This window comes from Xiphophorus maculatus, chromosome 2, assembly GCF_002775205.1.
Source record: "Xiphophorus maculatus strain JP 163 A chromosome 2, X_maculatus-5.0-male, whole genome shotgun sequence".
Classification (NCBI taxonomy): domain Eukaryota; kingdom Metazoa; phylum Chordata; class Actinopteri; order Cyprinodontiformes; family Poeciliidae; genus Xiphophorus; species Xiphophorus maculatus.
Genome location: NC_036444.1, coordinates 8,831,423 through 8,852,146, shown reverse-complemented (window position 1 = coordinate 8,852,146; position 20,724 = coordinate 8,831,423). Strand labels below are relative to the sequence as shown.

Here is a 20,724-nt window from a genome sequence, read left to right as displayed (position 1 = left end):
CCTCAAAAACCATGTCAGACCAAATAGCAGACATGCGGTGATCGTTGCTGATTGCCTTCCTCTCTTCTGCTGCACGCTATACTTCATAACAGATCAGTAAAGACGAGTTTGTGGGGGGAGGGACTTGTGTAGAAACAAAGCCTGACTGGTTTGCTGTGCGAGTTGGCAGCAGAGGAGCCAGAGGACCAGGTTTCTGCCTCAGCTGCTGCACCTATGAGAGGACCGGACCGGCTGTAGGAGACGTGGGACTTGATGCAGTTTTTATCCTCTACTCTCCATCTTACTGACGGTACAGAACCTCAAACAGAACCTCAAGTGTCTGTTTGATGGCAGTTTGTGAAACTCACTAGATAGGAAGTTTGTGGCTTTTCAGTTTGTATTTGCTTGTACCAATCTGTTCACAGCCAAGGTAGACTATTTGTTTCCAGTTTGTCTTTAGATTTTCAAGCAGAACACCCGGAAAGGCCTTGTAATTTTAATCAGTTTATGTTTGTTCCAGATAAAATGTTTCACAGTAGAGGCCTTGCCCTAATTACGCAGAAATCCTCTTTCCCTCTCTAATCCTTCAATAATCGCAAGAACTAAAATTCCAATTTTGTCCAACTGGTAATACTCCTATGTTATAGATCATTTGTATCAGTCATTATTGTTTTGCATTGTCTTTGCCGGTCAAGTTGATGGCTTTTCTGCTGTGATGTGAAAGTAGGTGCAGCTACAGCAAGCTGGAACATGTGGTAGAAAAATGTTATGCCTTAAGTCAGAGACCAACATGAACACCCTTTATTCACCAACAGAGTCGAACCTGTGGAGTTGATAAATAGGAAGACTGCTCCAGGGGAGACTGATCCACAGGCTTCTGCAGCACACGTCAAGGAGACCGCCACATCAATGAGGACACCTGGCATGGCGGTATTCAAGCAGGAGAACGTGGAGGACTTCTATGATCTTGGAGAAGAACTGGGAAGGTGAGGAATCCCTCAAAGTTGTGTGAAGAGGAAGATATTTCCTCCCTGCTCTTTAAATGTCACTCTGTATTGTGTGTGTGTGGTTGAGGTCTCTGCGGGCTGCGTGGCTCAGTGTATGAAAGTATGCACACAGCTGGCCTGTTTAAACTTGAGCTGGGGAGTGTCACTGTGACTAACTGGGTTGGAGTTTACTACATGAGATAAAGATTGACATGCAAACACAATCAGACAAACAGGATGTGTTTGGGATAATTAATTATTATTATTATTGCTATTATCAGAGCTGATTTCTGGGTACAACACTTACAAATATTTTTGAAGCAAGCCTACCTATCTCCTGGGGAAATGAATTTAAGGAAGTTCTCAGAGAACAATATAGACTCACTGAGGAAGCCACGTATCTATTTTGTAATTGCCGGCTTAGGCATGTGCAGCAGCAGATAGAGTGGATGTAAACGGATGGTGACCTCTAACCTTTTCGCTGTTAAACCAAGTAAACACACTGTGTCCTAATGCTTTTTCATGGCCATTTCCTCCAAAACATCTTTGTCTCGGCTGCACCACTTGTATGTTTAGACCACAGGAAGAAGAATGTCTAACAAAGCAACCCATTTTATCCCAACATGGTATGTATAGTTTAAAGACCAATAGTTTAAAGACCTTCTTTAGGTCATTAATAACTGTGGAAAGTAATCAATGATTTATGAATAACTCCCCAATCACTTATCTCTGGAATTTTCCACAGATAACTGAAAGCTGATAATATTTACAGCAAAACAAGAAATTACTCATACTCCTTCAACTTTTTCAGCCTACAAACACAAACCTCAGCCTGTTTTCAGGTTTAGATCAACAAAATATAGTGAATATTTATGAAGCAGAATGGAATTTTCACATTTGAATGTGAATGATACATGGTTTTCAAACTTTTTCTTTCTTTTTTTATTTTTTATTTTACAAATTAAATGACAAAAAGCGTAATGTGCAGATGTATTCAACAGTAATAAAATGATTAATTCCAGTTTTTAATAGCCCATAGAAAATAATTCAGTCAAAGCCCAGACCTAAATCCATTTCAGAATCTGCAGCAATACTTAAAAAAAAAAAAGATGTTCCAATTTAATTGTGACTGAGCTTTGTCTATTTTGCAAAGAAGAATGCACAAGGATTTTAGTCTCTGATGTGTAAAACTGGTAGAAATACTAGCCATGTCTTCTGCTTCTGCCAAGGTGAAGACAGGTACTGATTAGAGGAGCTACAGTAGATACATGTGCATGCTAGACATTGGTGTTTCATTTTCCTTTCACTTCACAATTACTATGATCTACTTTGTTTTTGTCTATAAAACAAAACATCCCCCCCTCCAATGAAATAAAGTTTGTGGCCTTTATGTTGCATAATGTGAAAAAGTTTAGCTTACAAGTTTTGTTAAAATTCATGGAACTGAATACAAATAATTGAATAAATATAGATAACTTTTTCAAGAATAATTGTTCCTTTGAGAACAGCTGAAAAATGTTTTGCATTACTGACAAGGACGTGCATTTTGTAAATCCTGATAATATCAGTTGTGTTGAAGCATGAAAATTCTGCTCTGAGTTTATCTCGAGACATGCTCTGAAGCACAATCATGAGAACCCGGAATCCTGTGGTGACAAACCACAGAAAGTGAAAACCAAAAATTTTAAAGAGACACAGCGAGTCGCCAACTCTGTTTTACACCTCAGTTGTGTGACAATTTTCCAAACAAGACAGATGAATCAACACAACGTACATTTAATGATTCACAGCTTTCCACTTGAGTAACTGTTCCTCAGGTGTTGGAAAGGTTGAATAAGATCACCAAAAAGTAAACTTTGGGGGGTCAGTAGGTTGTATGCTCCATGGAGATGTTGAGCTAGTCGTTAGTGGGTTGATAATTCATCATTCTGCCCTACTGTCGATGGTGTTTTGTACCACTGAGGACAGTTGTGTTCTTTCCCCTGAACAAACCCAAGCTTGAAGTTGTAAGTCATTAGATGTGAGGTACTGTTTTGTCATCTATGTAATAACCTCACATTCACACTGGTACATTCCCCTGCTTCATGTGGTGTAACAAAAGCAAATGTCAGAAGGAAGATTGATTAGCTCTGTAAACAATAAGTTTCACTTTTATCTATGATGTAAGTGTTACCAACATTTAAAATGTAGAATTTAATCTTCTTCCCTCAGTCTTGCCAGTGTCATCGATATCTATTATTAATTAAATTATTAATATGTACAAATGGTCAATATTATGAGATTGCATTTAATTTAGTGTGATCACTGATTTGAATAACCAGTGACCGCCAGTCACTGGTTTGAGCCACTCCAGCTGAAGATTGTCTGATTATGGAGTTTTTTTTTTTTTGCTTAACTTAGTAAGAATGATGGGTGGCAATCTTTTATTTTACACAGAATGACTGTTTGTTTGGAAAGCTGAACATGTCTGCTTCTAAGGGAGTGAAAGTGTAGTAGCCTTTTTATTCCCAGTCAACTCACCACTTTTAGGGGAGGGACATTGTTGTATTTACTTATGTTCTTACAGCTGGATAAAACCCTGATCACCCTGACACTTTCTCTTTAAATCTTTAAAACATTATCACAGATTACTGTATGAGTTTTGGAATAGTAAGTGATTCACTTGGTGTACTTTAATATTGGAAACCAGCCCATGACTAGTCATGATACATATGAAACTAGTTGTGCTGTTATATCAGGAAAAAGGTTGGATGAGACAACAAAAACTTGGTACTCTGTTGTCATAAAAAAGGGAGCACCCTTTCTCTTTGCATGCCTAAACAGGAAGAAAGATGTCTAAACTTTTCTGTTCGTGATGAAATCCTGACTGACGTCACTATGAATTTGGCCGTTGCTCTTTGACAACATCCTGACAGGTTTGACATTGGTTTTTACAAGCAGTATTATACACATGGCTATATCATTCTTTTATGTACAGATCCAACTCTTTTATTCAAGCTGACATAAACACTAATCCGTAGGGACCATCCATAAATCACCTCCTAATAATGTGTTGGGTCACCACTTTCTGCCAGAACAACGTCAGCACAGCTTAGCTGCGATTTTGCAAGTCTCTGGAATGCGTCTTGAGGGATAAAACATTCGTCCAAACAACATTACTCCATCTGCGAGGTTTGTTATTAGTCACTTCTTCTCCAAAGCACACAACTTAGTCAAGATCTGGTGACTGTGAAGGCTGCAGCATCTGATTCCCATCATTTTCTACTAATTTGTTAATTCTGTGAGCCCCTCTATCCTGTGAATGTTTGTTTTTATTATATGATTAAGAAGGGATCGCTTGAGGAGATATTTTAATTGATTTGTTGGAAAAAGTCAAATGTATTAAACCATATTGGCAACACTTCACAGCAGTCCCTTTATTTCCTCTAAAAGTCAAGAAACAGAAGTAATGTTTTCTTAATGTTAGCTGTTCTTATGATAAAAGAATCAATGACGATCTTTCATACTAATATGTTTTTTCCTCAAATTAAACCTCAATTATTTTGTTTATATATCCTGTGACATTTAGTGTGGTCCAAGCAAGGGCCTAAAAGTTCTGTTTTTAAACCCACTAATTTTTTCCAGAAATCAGTATCTGGAGTGAGTTTTCTCTGGCTGAGCATGGAAGGACGTAATGCTGCCCCACCCCTTTACTCCTTCCTCAGACAAATATGGATGTTTGAGTTTTTAGTTTTCATAATCATATTTCATACTAAACTTGTTTGGTCATATGATGGATAAATATCAGAATAAAAGTAACTATTTTATTTTCTGTTGTCTATGCAAAACCAGAAATGCAGTTGTTACAGTAATAAAGTAAAATGCAAACTATGTATTTCTTAAGCAACTGATAGGCAAATGTTTACAGAAAACTGTATTTCTGTCCTGTCACACAAGACAAGGTCCTGTAAAAGAAACTAACTATAGAAACATTGTCAGTTTGAAGAAGTAAGAAGCAACACACATTTCAGACTCAGATGTTATGAATAAACAAGAGTTCACATATGGTTGTGAAAGAGCTATACTGCACACCATATATCTTTACTCCAGACAGCAGGCATGTATTTTTGTATTTATGTGAGGAGTAGGAAAAGAGTGTGTGTAGTTTGCTCTGGGATACAGACATTGCTGCTTTTGAGTAAAAAAGAAAAAAAAAATTACATGGTGAACTTTCTGAAATTCCTAGCGCTGCAGCTCTTCTGATAATTAATCATTCGGGAGACATTCTGAACATTTTCAGGGTATAGAACATTAAAAGATGCCATTTTTAGAGCAAATAAATGTCTGTTAGTCTAATTTAGTGTTTTCACGCCCATTAGAGGATATCCATGTGCTTCCCCCTGAGCACCTCAACATTTGGTGTGCAGATGACGGAGACGATCGGTTTCGGACGGTGAATCAGCTATCATTCTAACTGTCTTTGTCACACAGAACCAGCAGTTACTCAGTTGAGAAGCACATTTTGATATCTCGTCGGCGCCGCTTGTCCGAGCATTCTCTCCACCTTGTCTGTGGATAATGGCCTGTCAGCTGTTGGAAATGGAAACTCTGGAGCGACGTGACACTTTCAGCCACACCGACCAGCTTAAATACGAAGACATACAGCACTGCCACCATCACTCCTCTCTCTGCTGTTACTCTACACTTTGTGACCACACTTAAACAAAGCCTGTACACTGACAGCTGGTTTGGCCACTTTCTCATATTTTAATGGCATCTATCAATCTCAAGCTTATATACTTAGAGGAGATTCCTGGGATTGCTTACCATGTGACACTTCCTCCCCTCAGGCCATTTGATGCTTGTTTTTTTGCAAAAGAAATTCTTTAGGTCCTCTTCCCTCCTCCTCAGTTCACACATAATTATGGTCTTCAATATCAGGGTCAGTCTTTCAGGGAGGGCTCAAGGGTGGAGATGGCCTGTGAACAGATCGTACAGAGGGAGTATTTGAGTTTCCAAACTGCTTTAGCCCCCATCCACCCACTCTGTAGTTATTTTTACAATGAGACATGTATATGCAACAGCTTCTGGGGCACTGTTGCAAGTTAAATCCTCACTTTCCCTTGTGCTCTGTGCTGAAACATGTTCACATTGAATATAAACCTTCGAAAGAACCCATGGCTTTAGGGCTTTAATAGAAAGGCTTCTTGAAAGTTATCTACAGCACAAAGCAACAGTTGAAACGCATTCCTCTTCAACAGACTCACAGGCAGAACACCCGTTAATGTCTTTACCTGTCTAATGGCATTCTGAATTTTGGTATACCAAATCAGTATGTCTAAAGATTCCCCAGAACGTTACAAAAGAGCAACCCAGCAGGACTTAGATGTTTTCAGTTTGGTATTCTGAAGTAAACATTCATTGGTTTACAACATAGTTTTGTGCTACTAACAAAAGGCAATGCGCAAAAAGTTCTTAATGGAAAATATGCACATGGTAAAGATGAAAAAAAAATAGAATAAGGGAGTGTATAAAATTGAAATTCTAGGTGGGAGAGTCTGGTGTTTGTCCCGTTTCAATTTCATAATCCAGCATTGCGGCTACATGATTGGAACATTGTAAAAACTCCAATATAACACTGCAAAATTTTGTTGGAATACTGAAAAATGCAACAAAGTACACTTTTATTAGCTTGTGTGTCAAATTGTGGTTAGGTCATGAATCACACAACATTTAGCACATCCGGATGGTCTTCCAGTTTGCAGTCAGAACAACTTGGGTTTGACTTAAGTCGTATATGAAACCCAGCATGATAGTTTTTCCTCCGTCTCTGTTTCTCTCTATACTGGGAATGTTTGAAACACTTCCAAGAGCACTTCTGTGTTTGTTTGTTTGTTTGTGCTGAAAGGGCAGATCTATGTGCTTGAACAAGTAATCCTTTTGGAAAATTCTACTTATTATAATGACTAGAGTGACTAATTGACGTAGCAATTAGCCACAAAGAGCCACCAAAGTGAATGAATCTTGCATTTAGTAAGCTGTTTAAATGGCAGTCACGCTTCATTCTGTGATGCGCAATGTGAACTTTCAATTCTTCTCTCATCAGGTGCCTAAGTAATACTGGTTAGCATTTTGTTATTTTCTAGGTGGGAGGATCACAGAGGATACTTTTCAGCAGTGAGCTGTGCTGGGTGTGTCTATAAAACAACAAATTGGTCCAACTCTCTCACAACATTGTGGTTGAAGAGGACTCAAAGAATCAGCTGTAACTTTATGCCACAATGTTTGCTTTCTATTCATTTCCTCAGATGCACCAGTGTTGTCTGTGTAAGCACTTATTAAAGGTACACAAGAAGGTTCAGCCACAGCTGCTACTGTGTAAGAAACCTTCTCAGCCTACCTGCCTATCAAACCCATTCCACTCAGCAGCAGATAGAGGACATGTTCACAGAGGGACACAACAAGTAACACATCATCCCGTGATCTAAACACATTTAGAATGTGATGGGAAACAAAGTCCTTGACTTCCATCAGCTCAGACAGGAAAGCTCAGACATTTCTCGTGGTTTGTTATACCAGCAAACCACTAGAAAGAGAATTTTTTTTCCCACAGATTACTGAGTTAAATTTATCTCTCAAAACAATAACTTTTATTATTCCAAAATGAAGTAAGTCTGGAGCCAGTATTCTTTTGCTTCCAAGTAGAACCACAGTATTATGTAAAACTAGCCCTTGTTACGCGGGAGGTTTGTTATGAATATGAAAATCATAGGAAATGATAGACCTCACTGAGGCTTTAAGTTCAGTTAACAGGGGGGTTTCCAAATGTATTTCTAGAGCACAGGCAGCAGATCTGCTGGTCTGATGAGGTACAAAAAATCATGTTACTCAGAATGAACAATTACAAGTGTGGAGGAGCAGTCTAAGTAAAAACTGATGTCTAAGTCATTAGCAACCTCATTAAAAAAATAAAATAACATGAAGCATATGAAAAAACAGAAAAACTCTGAGAATACTCATGAACTATGATTACATTATTGTGATTGATAGTCATTATTTTGCCTGATGTAAGGTCGCTGTCAGGCACACCATCTCAAAAGAAAATGTTTTATTCTTAAATGTTGTGTAAACAAGTATATAAATTCGATACTCCAGCTCTTTGCAGATATGCAATTTAGCCTTAAATGACCTTATTAGGGTTGTGCAACATTTGCAAAAGATACAAGCATTTTTTTTATAAACATGCCCATGTACTCCACTCATATTTTGCGTGATCGAACAATAATGGCCGAGTGACCCAGAGGTTTGTTTTCCCAGTCGGGATGTATAGAGTCAGGCGGTCAGTCCACAGCAGCAGGAAATGACTGAAGCAGCAGGAGAGGCAGCAAGATTACTTTAGTCTGACAATCCCCTCAAAACAAAGTCTTAGGCTTCCTATATATTGTTAACTGGATGTTGTGTTGGAAATGTTTTCATACGTGTAGTTCATTATGTTGGTGGGTCATTTCTGACTGAAAAGACCTTACAGATGCACATGACAGCAAAAGTAAGATGTTTAACAGAGTCAAAAGGAGCAGTCAGCTCATCCATTAAGGGTCAAGAATTCAGTGGCTGTAGCAAAACACATAAAAACACAATGAACCAATTGTGGATGGTCTGAAAGCTGCACCTCTGTTATGAAATATTCAGACTTTGTGGGATTCTTTCAGTGGACTAGATGCTGGAAAAGAAGGAAGAGCTTTGGCAGGAAGTTAGTTGAAGTAGGAGGTGAGAGACTCTGTCCACACGATCAGCCTGGTTGATTGTTTTCTGTCTCATCAGGAAACAGGAAGTAATGAACTGCATCAGAATATTTCAGACACTTTTGACACACAGGTTCCTGCTCAGTATTTGTTTAGCTATGTCCTGTTGTCATAAAATGGCACCTACTCCAAACTTATATAACAAACGACTGAAGATATTTATCATGCTATTAATAATCTTGCTTTTTTTCCTTTGTCTCCACAGTGGGCAGTTTGCAGTTGTCAGGCGTTGTAAAGAGAAGAGCACAGGCACTGCGTTTGCTGCCAAGTTCGTCAAAAAACGCCAGAGTCGAGTCAGCAGACGGGGCGTGAAAAGAGAGGAGATTGAGAGAGAGGTGGACATCCTGCAGGAGATCCAACACCCAAACATTGTAGAGCTGCATGACGTGTATGAGAACCGCACAGACGTGGTGCTCATCCTCGAACTGTGAGTCACTGCACGATTCAGTCAGCCATTGTGGCTTATACGCTTCTGTATTTTTGGTTAAAACAAATTAGCTTCAAATGTACATGCTTAGTTTTTTTCACATTTTGACATTACAGATAAAGCCTATTTTTACTGTGTTTTTTATGTGTTGAGCAGCACTTTATATTACTATTAAATGAGATTTTGTGTTTGACCCCCCAGAGCTTTGCAAATAAAGGTGTACAAAGCTTTGCATGTAAAGATTTTGCACAAAATACCATGACTGAATGGAGAGCAGAGTAATTCAGATCCTAAATTTAGATCTAAAGGTTGACCTGACCGCTTTAATACTGCTTGAATTTAATCCAAACCACTGTAGCTCTGGTTGTATTTTAGGGTTGTTGTCCTGATGAAAGGTGAACTGATAGATAGATAGATAGATAGATAGATAGATAGATAGATAGATAGATAGATAGATAGATAGATAGATAGATAGATAGATAGATAGATAGATAGATAGATAGATAGATAGATCTTTATTGTCATTGTCACAAGAACAACGAAATTTAAACTGTCACCTCAGTCAAGCATTTGCAGGTTTTATTCCAGGATTGCCCCGATTTTAGCCTCATCCAGTTTCCCATACAATTCCAACTAGTTTTCCTGACCCAGTTGATGAAACGTATCCCTACAATATGATGCTGTCACCTCCATGTTTCATTGCGATGATGGTGTGTATAGCATGTTAGTTTCTTGCCATGTGTGCCAAGAAACTGAATTTTGGTCTCATCTGACCAGAGTAACTTCTTCCACATGTTTACTTTGCCCTCCACAAGTCTAGCAGCAAACTTTAAACACGATTTATGACAGCCATCTTCCGGCAATCACTTTCCCATTAAGGTGAGATTCCAGGACTGAATGACAATGGTTATCCTGGAGAAAGATTGTCCCTCCATTAAACTCTGCTTCTGTTGATCTGTCATGCAAAATCATAATAAAATTATAGTTGGAACGTTGTCATGGGACAGAATGTGGAAGTATTCAAGTGTTTATTAGTGCCAGAACAATCTCTTATAAAATGTATTCCTGAGTTGAATAACTAGCGCAACTCACTGGCCTTGAACTTTGGTGTTTCTGCTCACATGAACTGTTTGCTGAAACTGTTGTTTGTTTAAACACTTTGGCTGGAAACGATCATGTGTGTGAGATAGAACCAAATGGTCTGACAAAGAAAATAATGCCTATGCCCCAGCAGGCCCCCTTTGTATCCAACAAGGGCCTGGGAAAATGTAGGGCCTAATTAGGACCAGAGAAAACCCAATCCAATTATTGTTGAGTGACTGACAGATTCAACAGGTTGTTAGCTGCAAGATGGTTCTCTGTTTATGCATAAACTGCCATAAGCTTTTTCATTAGGTTTATGGAGGGAAAACAGTGATTCATATGTAGAGTTAATGTCTCCCGAGTTGATACAACAAACATATATTCTGTATCTAAGGCATCCAGGAGTTGGGCATCCAGCTCCTGAGTGCACACTTTAGATAAAGGAGTGCAGAGGCCCTTGCTCTTGATTATCTGAGTCCACAATAAGCAAGTGTGTACATGTCTGTGTGTGTTCGCAGGGTCTCCGGAGGGGAGCTCTTTGATTTCCTGGCTCAGAAAGAGTCTCTCTGTGAGGAGGAGGCCACTCAGTTTATTAAACAGATACTAGACGGGGTGCAGTACCTACATTCAAAGGGGATTGCGCATTTTGATTTAAAGGTACGGTATGTTCCATCACTATTAGACTTTACCCACGACTAAATCCTTCCCCTCAACAAGATTTATGGGGTTTAGGGCTTTGAGAACATTGTGTGAAATTCAACCAGCAAGTCTTTAATGTTTCTGAGGCGATGTCTCACCTCTCTGATACACATATCCTTCCTGTTTTGGGGTTGGAAGCATTTAGGCAGTCAGATAGCAACTCCACAAGGTTATCTCTTCTCTCTCAGAGAGCCGGGTCGCCCACGCAGGTTTGTTAAAATTGCTGTTCTTTCTCTTTTTTTACTCTCCTTTTCACTCGTTTTATTTTCTGCATTTAAAGTGAGAGAGTGTTGATGTACATTGAACCCAAGCCTCAACCTATTAGTCATGACAAATCCAGCTGGTCCTTCATTTTCCAATAAAGCAATGATAAAGTGCATTATGTTTGGAAGACGGAAAAGGGATGATTTGTAGATATATATTTTTCCCCACCAATGCTTTTGCATTTTCAAAGTTGAAACACACATACATTTGAGATGCCTTTCTCATAAAGGGAGAAATAAGTTGCTGGAAGTGTTGAACCACTAAGAAACATGTAATCATACCATCCCAGAGATTTTACCTCACATTCGGTCCAGTTTGGCTCATACAATCAGTGGCAGTTCTAGATTAGTTCCTTGGTTGAGTCTCTCCTCTTAAAAATGTATAAAAATAAAGTTTAAACGAATCTTTGGGGAGGGTAATAATCCAGTACCAGTTCATCATTCTAAACATTTAGATTTTTAAAAGCTGCAAATCAATTTTGACCCCATTTAATGGATAAAGTCATATTTCATTACAGTGCTTAGACTATGCATAGTTCTGGGCTCGTAAAAATGGGAAGCGGTTAACTTGCTTTGGGAACAGCAGACAGGCTCTGAGCCGTATCGCCCTTATGAAAAAGCATCACTGCATACAATGGCTATTCAGTTTGCAACACAGTGATTCATTGCTTGCTCTTTGTAAATGCGTCTTGTTAGCCAATATGCTTCAGCAGCTAAGGGGTATTTGATGAAAAGGATGCCTAGCTGCTGGCAGACTCTGCTCAGGAAATCAGGAAAAGTACGTCCAACCCCAATTTCCACATTTCACCTCATTCTGCTAAGTACAGCCGGGATTAACAATGTTAGCTTATGTTTAAACTTTCATATTCTGCCAAAAAAAAAAAAAGCCAATATTCCTTCAGCTAAATTTTCTTTTTTTCTTCTTTAATTATTCATTGGATTTTGATTGAACTGGATGTTTGTTTGTTTTTTTTATATTTGGGGATTAAAATATTTCTCTTTTTATTTTGTTGAAATGGAGCTTATCTGAGCCACTTTTCTCCCCCATGTGTCAGAGCTATATACAATTTTTTTTTTACAAAGGTCACAAAGAGTAAAAAGCTTTTGAATTGAGAAATATTTGCAGAATCTGACCAGAATTGTATCATATTACTCAACCAACCCTTGCTGGCATCCTGTGTGGAAAAAGCAGCAAACAGGGAGGCCCACAGACCGCCTTCCAGTTTGTGCTTTGAATATTTGCATGTCAAAGATTTCCATGTGATTATGTGATTATGCATTTTATGCATATCACAAAATGCATAAAATGAACCTCTGTAGCAAAACTGCAGTGAGCTAATAGATACAAGAACCTTTGAAAATGTGTCTTATAATTTGCACTAACACAAATACCTGCTTTTCTTTAATGCATACATATAAAGGCAGTTTTATCCAGGTAACCTGAGTTGACTACCTGTTCCCTCATTATCCAATCTTAGCAGCAAAACAAGCAAACACACAAAAAAAGAAAAAGCTGTTAAAAAAACGTCTGCTTTTGTTGTGCTTGTCCTGTAGCCTGAAAACATAATGCTGCTGGACAGGAGTATCCCTCTACCGCGCATTAAAGTCATAGACTTTGGACTGGCACACAAAATAAAACCTGGGGCAGATTTCAAAAACATTTTTGGAACACCTGAATTTGTGGGTAAGAGCTTTTTTACCTTCTGGAATATTTTCACACTCCAATTGCTTGTCGCCTGACCCTTTGTAGTCTGCAAAGTTAACTTTGCTCTGTCTATTTTCAGCTCCGGAGATAGTCAACTATGAGCAGCTAGGACTGGAGGCAGACATGTGGTGAGAGCCTCTAATTACGTCTGACCCTGCTGGCTTCCACATAACAAGCCGCTGTGCATAACTTTGGATTAATCTTGTGCTGTTTTCACAGGAGCATCGGAGTCATCACCTATATACTGTGAGTTGGTGTCTCAATGCGTCGGAGGGGATTATGTGGAGTAGGTCCTGGTCAGCGTGTAAATATCTCTGTGCTGTTGTTTCAGTTTGAGCGGCATCTCGCCTTTCCTTGGTGAAACAAAGCAGGAAACGTTGGGAAACATCTCAGCGGTGGACTATGACTTTGATGAAGAGTTTTTCAGTAATACCAGCGAGCTGGCCAAGAGCTTCATCAGGCAGCTACTGGAAAAGGACACGAGGTAAAACAATGGAAAACAGCTGAGGGACAATCTGACATGCTACAGGAGATCTGTTGTCAAACATCAGTCAGTCCAGATTTATGGCACTCGGTGCTTTGCCAAAGTATTAATACCATTTGAACGATTTCACATTCAACTGCAAACTTCAGTGTGTTTTATTAGGCTTTTATGTGGCACAAGGTGATGCATGATTGTGCTATGGAAAATAATACTTCATGTGAAAAGTGTTTAACGATTAAAAATCTAAAAACTGCAAGGCACAATGATATTCATCCTGTTTGAGTCAATACTTTGAAGAAGCAACATTTCTCTAAAGGAACAGCAGAATGTCTTTCAGGGTGTCTCTGTACCATCTTTGAGCTTCTGTAAATTAAATGTGTTCTCTTTTCTTTTCTAAAATAACCCAAGATCAGTCAGACTGGATGAAAAGCATATTTAAACACACATTTTCAAGTGTTGCCACAGATGATCAGCTAAATACCGCTCTGGAATTTGACAGTACCATTCCAACACATGAATATGCTTTGAAACCATTGTATTTTTGCTCTGGTTGTACGCTTATGGTTATGTCCTATGGAAAGTGAACTTTAGGCCAAGTATAATTTTTCTTAGACTCTAACAAGTTTTCATCCAGGAGCCTTGTATTTGTTTGACAAATGCACCACACATTTCATATTACGTAAAATATCCATGTTTTCAAAAAAAAGAAAGGGGAGGTTAGCACTTGTCTTCAGTTCAAAATGTCACATTAATATGAAGGAATTCAACTAGTACACACAGTTCTGTAAGGCACTGTTTGTACGTTGTGTTCATGACAATATTATGTATCATATCAGTAAAACAAACTGTGGCTAAAACATAAGCTAACTATCATAGACAAAATAATACTTATCTTTAATTGCATCATGTGACCTCTTATTTCTAACATCTGTTTCCATTTAAATAACACTTTAGGAAACATGATATTCCTGAGAGCTTTTTCATCTGACTTAACTCCTTAGACAGTTTAATTGTAATGCATGACAGACTAGCTCGCCGTGTGTGTGACAGACTTGTTTACTCAGCTGCCCTTTTTCTGTCAATTTCAGAAAACGAATGACTATCCAAGATGCCTTGAATCACCCGTGGATTAAGGTATGTGGTGGACTCAGACTGCTCTGGGGCATGTTTGGTGTTGTTCTAGTCATGTCTTACTGAAAATGAAACAAAAGAGGTTGCTAATGTTACCGTGTCCCGGTAACGGAGTCACTACTCATAGGAAAAGTAGATTTATCATTTAAAGTTCAAAGATGTTTGACTGCAGTCTCAGAGTCCCTGAGTTTACACCCACTGGCTTTTGTATGTTTCTGGACTTCACTCCCACCTGGGGTATTTATTTCACCCTTCACAACTTACACCCACGACATCATATAGACCCTGAGGCTGTGTGAAAAGTCTCTATGTCTAGATGTGACTGAACCGATTTTGATGGCGAGGAAATGCAACAGCCTTCGACATAGAGGAAGTTCACTCACAATGGTTGCTCTAATGCATGTAAAAGGTGTTTTTTTTTTTTTTGCTGTAAAGTCCCACCATCCTGTTTGGATCAGAGCATGAAACCAGGAAATATTACACACTCATCAAGAATGCTTGCTGTGTTTTTACCATCTTCATGCACTAACCACCACTGTGGCTCATCTACTGGGATTTTCACCACAGTGTGTGTTTTCAAGATGGATCTGTGTGACTGCCTCTCACTCAGTGTTCCCCCCTTCCTCCTTCAATCCTTCTTAAGTCCTGCGGCCAAACGGAGGAGGATGGCAATGTGTCTGGAGCCGAGAAGAAAACCGAAAAGCTGGAAAGCAAACATCTGAAGGAGTACAGCATCCAGTCACACCGCAGCTTGCCTCAAAACAACACGTACATTAATGTGGAATGCTTTACTTGTGTGGTGAGGCACATTGGCTTCATGGAGAAGGGGCCGTTGGAGGTGCAGGGTCCCCACAGCACAATGCAATGCGGCGTGGAAGCAGTCCTCCATCTACGTCGACAAGGAGGCCTAGTACAAGGGGCAGAGCAAAGCTGTGAGGAAACTACCCTCTCAGACTCACTTTGAATTTTGTAAAATGGAGGCAGTAGCAGGAGGACGTCAAGGCGATAAATGTGACTCCGGAGAACATCAGGCAGAGGCAACTGGACATCATGAGGCTGGAGCTGAACTGGGAGCTCCATCAACTCCTGAGGGAGTTAATGGAGCATCCAGAACGGCGATCTGATTGCAGACGTAAACCAGGCTCTGCCGCAGGAGTCCTGCGGATCTGAACTGTGTCCAGAGACCAAACCATGTATGAGGGTCTGCCTAATGTAGGAATGGAGTCTCCCAGCGCCAACATATTCAGTCAAATTTGGCTGTCATCCATTATAAGGTTTTGAAGAGCAAAGTAAGGTTTGGTATAGATGGAACAAAGCACCTGGTCATATTTCTTTTTGAGTTGTTTTTTAATTTCCGTGAATCTGTTGTAAATGATTGATGACAAAATCTCCAATGAAAGAAAAATGAATGCAGGTGTTGATACTTGTATTGCAGTCTGAGAACCATGGTTCTAGATGAAGGTACAAAAGTTAGTTAATATGTGTTAGAAACACTTTTTTAGTACAGGAAATATGAGCATGAAGTAGAATTTTGTGAAAAAAAGCCTATTTTTTGCTTTCATGATAAACTAAAGGAGAAAATGGTTACTCAGTTAGTTTCTTTGAACATAGATGGACATACAGGAAGTAACACAGAGACTGCTTGCCTTTACTATTTATTTAAATACTTATGTGGTGTTAAGTTCTTTAGAAATTATTTTACCAGAAATTTCCCGGAATGTCATGAATAGCTGGTTTCATCATCGCTGGATGTGAGTTTAGGTTTGCATCTGCAACTGTGCAGCAACTTAGATTTTATAACCTGGCTGTCTTGTCTCATTGATTTTAAATATTCTTATTTCCTCTATTCTAAAAAAAAACATTTATAGCTACAACTTCTTATAATTTGACTCGACTCTCTGTATCACTTGTTAACATTTGGTCTCGCAGGTATAGAAGTTTTCTTATTTCCCAAACCCACTCAGATTGAAAGTTTAATTCAGTGATTCTAGTGTAGTTCATCTCATGTTTGGAACAACGTAAAATATTAGAAATAGATTATTTATACAAAGTTAAGCAATGTTTAGGAGACTGGCTTATCAGTTGAAGAAGTACGGTAGCTTGGTTTTCTCTATCTGTTCACTGATGGGTTCAGTGCGTTATCACTCATTTGCGCTCCTTGTCTGAGCTAGTCTGTCTCACATCCCCACACCAACTACTAACAGGCTCAGCTCCCTGTCCAAAAATAAACTTATCTAATTTCCTAATGGTTCCGGCTTGAACTCAGACCTTGTTAGAAATTATTGTCTTTTTGTAGATCATGAAACTATATTTACAGTTTGTTTCTGAAATACTTTTAAAACTTGTAATTATGTTGGTTCCTTAAAAACGAAAGTATTTCACATTGAGCACAAAATCAAGCACTTTTCTTAATTTAATGATGTCAGAAAGTTAATATTTAATTTTTTTCTTTATTATTTTATTTCCGTATTTATGTATTTATTTATTTTACGTGATGGTAATTATTGTTTCTTAAAGATTTGTTAAAACATGTTATTTCTGCTTTTGATTCATTTAAATTTGCACATTTACTCAGTGTTAAAACTGTTTACTTTTTGTATGTCTTTCTTTCATGGAGATGACAAGGATCCATCACCCATTATAAGACCTCTGGTGTATAAATATAAAGTATTTCTTTAATTCTACTTTAATTTGCTTTTCCAAATAAATTTTTTTTTTCTCACATTTTTGTGTCTTCTTTTTTCTTTAACTCTGAAATAAAATGTTTTTTTTTTTTACTATAAACTCACTTTTTAAACTGCAATTTTAGCAAGACCCTTGACCTATCTTAGGTTTGTTGTCAACATCTGAGCAGTGGGATGCTAGGAGAATTAAACATTTAACATCACATATTTTCTTTGTCATGTCATCCCATGTTGTGTGTCTTTAGCCTCTTAATTCCAGACAAGCGATGGTGAAGAGGCTTTCAGTGGTCAACTTGGAGAACTTTAAAAAGCAGTATGCAAGACGACGCTGGAAGGTAAATTGCATGATGAGGATTGATTTAATTCTTAAATCATCTGTGGAAAATATTGCACTTGGTTAATTTTGTGATTTCACACCTTTTTTTAATGATGTTTTCAGCTGTCCTTTCGAATCGTGGCTTTGTGCAACCACTTAACGAGGATCATGAAGAAGGGTCAGAAGCTGCCTGCAGAGGATCAGGTGAGGAGAACGTTGCCAGGGTTCACCAGTTGCAGCAGAGGAATAATTTAGGAAAGCTGCCTCCAGACTTTGCTGATGCAAGTTTAGACTGCTTGCATCAGCATCTCATATCTGAGCTGCCATTTCACAGACAGTCTCCGCAAGGGCTTTGCTTCTGTCAGATACTGGAAACAGAGTTGTGTGGTTTACCTAACCTTGCATACATGTGTCTAGAATCACCTTTCCTTTTAATTTAAGATCAGCAATCTTACCAACCATAATTATGATTTTGTATTTAGGTAAGGACGAATTTGTCTGCAATAGTGATAAAGATGTGGAATCTCACACTAAACAAATTAAAAAAATTCTACTCTGGATAAGATGTAATTGTTTTAAACAAAAGCAGCAAGCATATTTGTCTTGCCACCTCAACAAATCGACACTTGCCGATAATGTGGCTGTATCTAATTAGATATAAACAAACAAATATTTGAGCAAGAATTTGTATTTTGAGAAATGGTGCTAAACTGGAGTGGATAAAAAATACCCAGCAACTTTTGTACATTTGTTTAACTGAGAAAAGTTTACTTCTGAAAAATATATCTTTTCAGATACATTAGGCATACTTTGATAGATTTTGTTATGCTTATGAGCAGATGGTGAAATTCCTTCCTTTACATGCGTCTTTACTAGTCTATATCTGAGTACATACGTGTTTATAGATGTATTATAGATGTTTCTTTGGAAAAACCTTAGGACATTCCAATACATAGTTTCTTGTGGTTCAAATGTGCATATATGTACAGCAGTAATGCAGAAACATTGTTAGAATAGTTCAAGTTGTAATTCCGGATTTTACTTAAAAAAGATCATATTTTTATTTCTACACTCTGCTGCTGTCACAATATCAATGATGCAAACAACTTTTTTTTTTCTTTTTCTTTGAATCAGAGGGATTGTGAAAGTGACCAAGAGGAGGAAATTCTCAAGAGGAGGCCCAAGACCAGAAAGAGAAGCAGTACTTCCTGAAGGAGTACTGGTTAAACCCTATTTCGGGTGTAAAACAATGACTCTGCACCATTTTTTATTTTTTGAAGCACACAGCAGTTGTGCAGCAACCGCATGTGTTCGAGTTACGGCTGTTTAAGGCAACGTCTGGGTTAGTTTTTGACAAAATGAGCGCACATTCTGCTGCGTGTGACACAGTCTCCTGCCGCTTTTTAACTGAAGCTGCTTTCTGGCCGAAGAATATTTACAGCAGCTATACTGTTGACAGGAACTCTTAGTGAATATTCACACTTGCACAAGAATGCGGAAGGGTTCCTCTTATGACTGCAGCTTCAAAAAGTGCTTCAGCTGCTGTCAATTGATAGTCACACATTTTTTTTTTTCTGTTTTTTTTTTTTTCTTGCCGTTTTCTTTCACTGGTTACATGTTGGTGCTGCTCTCCCAAGTATTGGGAATTTAAAAGTTTTAGCTCCCAGAGCATCACAAATTGGTAGCAGATCTTTGTAACCAAATGTTTACATGTTTTTCTGCTTAGATGCAGCCCTGTCTGCGCAAATAGTGTTTACTGTTGTCGTATACATTTTGCAAGCTCAGCAATAATTCTCGTGAGCCTGTATACAGAACCACCTGTTTACTGTATACTTGTAAATTATCATATAAAAACTGCTTTTTTTTCTTACGTGTACATAAAGATGCCATATGAATCTTTATATGTGAAGCTAATTTTGCAGTTTTAATTATTGTTATAGTGTGACGTATTTATGGTGTAAATAGATGCTCTATAGCTCCAACAAATGTCTTAAGTTTCCTTTAACTTTCATCTGGGCTTTTATAGTTTTAAATACATTTTATGCTATACCTGTATGAACTGATGTTTTGTGTAATAAAACTGAAGAATACTTTCATTTTTTGATGCTATATAAAAGTGTGGTCAAAAGCTGTAACTGAACAACAGTTTTACACACACATCAAACACGATGCATATTGGAACATTTGCATATTTATATCTCCTGCTTTTTAATTTTTTTTTACTTTCTCCCAGCTACTATTTATTGTCACACCAGTAAGAGTGTTTGGGCTCAGCTGGGTTGAAGGAGATTGAAAGGATAAACTGACCTGAACTAAATACAAGTTGGCGATGGGATAATGTAGGCCAGTTTGTACAAATAGTGTGAAACCAACAAGTGGGTCAGCTTGAGAGTCTGTGGCCAGTTTTGGCTTCATTAGTCTTTCATGTCGATTTATTGTGAAATTGTTCAGAATCCTGCTGCATTGTTGGTCTACTCAGACATATTATGGAGTCGTATGTTTGCCTAGTGAAAAACAGCAGGAAATGCTACTGAAAACAGCCCATGCATGCGTGCTTGTGCCTGCATGAGAATAAAGAAAGATTTAAGAAAATACGTGAACATAAATCTGTGAAGTCTGGCATAAATAAAAGATTCCCTTTTCCAGTTTTCCAAGTATCATAAATTCATCTCTGGCATTTGTGAGAGGTGAAGTTTCTCTAAGATGAACAAACTGGTTTGAGTGAAATAAGATATAACTTCATAACAACAGGCTGAAAAGCAAATAAAAATGGCATTGTTTTCATTTATCATATGATTTTTATGTAATACTTCAAAGCAGACACTTTACTAACTGTGACAAACTTACTGAAGCAGTTCTACACAAGAGCACCTGTGGATTTCTGCACAGAGAGCTCAGAATTAGCCTTGATCTTTCTCCTGTTTGCTTTTTCCATACTCTGTTGTAGGAGTTTCTATAGTGGATTTTGCTGCTGTGGTTCTCTCAAAACAAAAGAGCAAAACAAACTTAATCTGGCACTTTGATCTAACAGCGAAGAAATCAATACACCGGAATCAATACATGGAATTTGTTTAGCCTATTGCCTGTGACACGGTGGACAAGGAGGCATGGGCAACATATACAAAGGTTTTAGTCTACAACACAAATAAATCAAGGCATTTCAAAGTAATTATTAATAACAAAAGA

General features: G+C 38.2%; 1 protein-coding gene across 1 annotated transcript; it reads left to right on the top strand.

Annotated features, from left to right (window-relative positions):
• The first annotated feature begins 135 nt into the window (after positions 1 to 135).
• On the top strand, positions 136 to 20,128 carry dapk2 (death associated protein kinase 2). Its single transcript, XM_005798248.3, has 12 exons — positions 136 to 289; positions 795 to 965; positions 8,952 to 9,173; positions 10,775 to 10,913; positions 12,773 to 12,902; positions 13,003 to 13,051; positions 13,143 to 13,169; positions 13,255 to 13,407; positions 14,496 to 14,541; positions 17,468 to 17,557; positions 17,662 to 17,742; positions 18,673 to 20,128. Exons 2-12 carry the CDS (start codon positions 889 to 891, stop codon positions 18,748 to 18,750), a joined length of 1,092 nt encoding a protein of 363 aa, XP_005798305.1. The 5' UTR covers positions 136 to 289; positions 795 to 888; the 3' UTR covers positions 18,751 to 20,128.
• The last annotated feature ends 596 nt before the right edge of the window (positions 20,129 to 20,724 follow it).

Bases quoted from the DNA above. Each gene is read 5' to 3' on its own strand.
- dapk2 (XM_005798248.3), top strand. From the start codon at position 889: ATGAGGACACCTGGCATGGCGGTATTCAAGCAGGAGAACGTGGAGGAC. The intron at 966-8,951 runs GTGAGGAATCCC...TTGTCTCCACAG, and splicing joins CTTGGAGAAGAACTGGGAAG to TGGGCAGTTTGCAGTTGTCA. The intron at 17,558-17,661 runs GTAAATTGCATG...TGATGTTTTCAG, and splicing joins ATGCAAGACGACGCTGGAAG to CTGTCCTTTCGAATCGTGGC.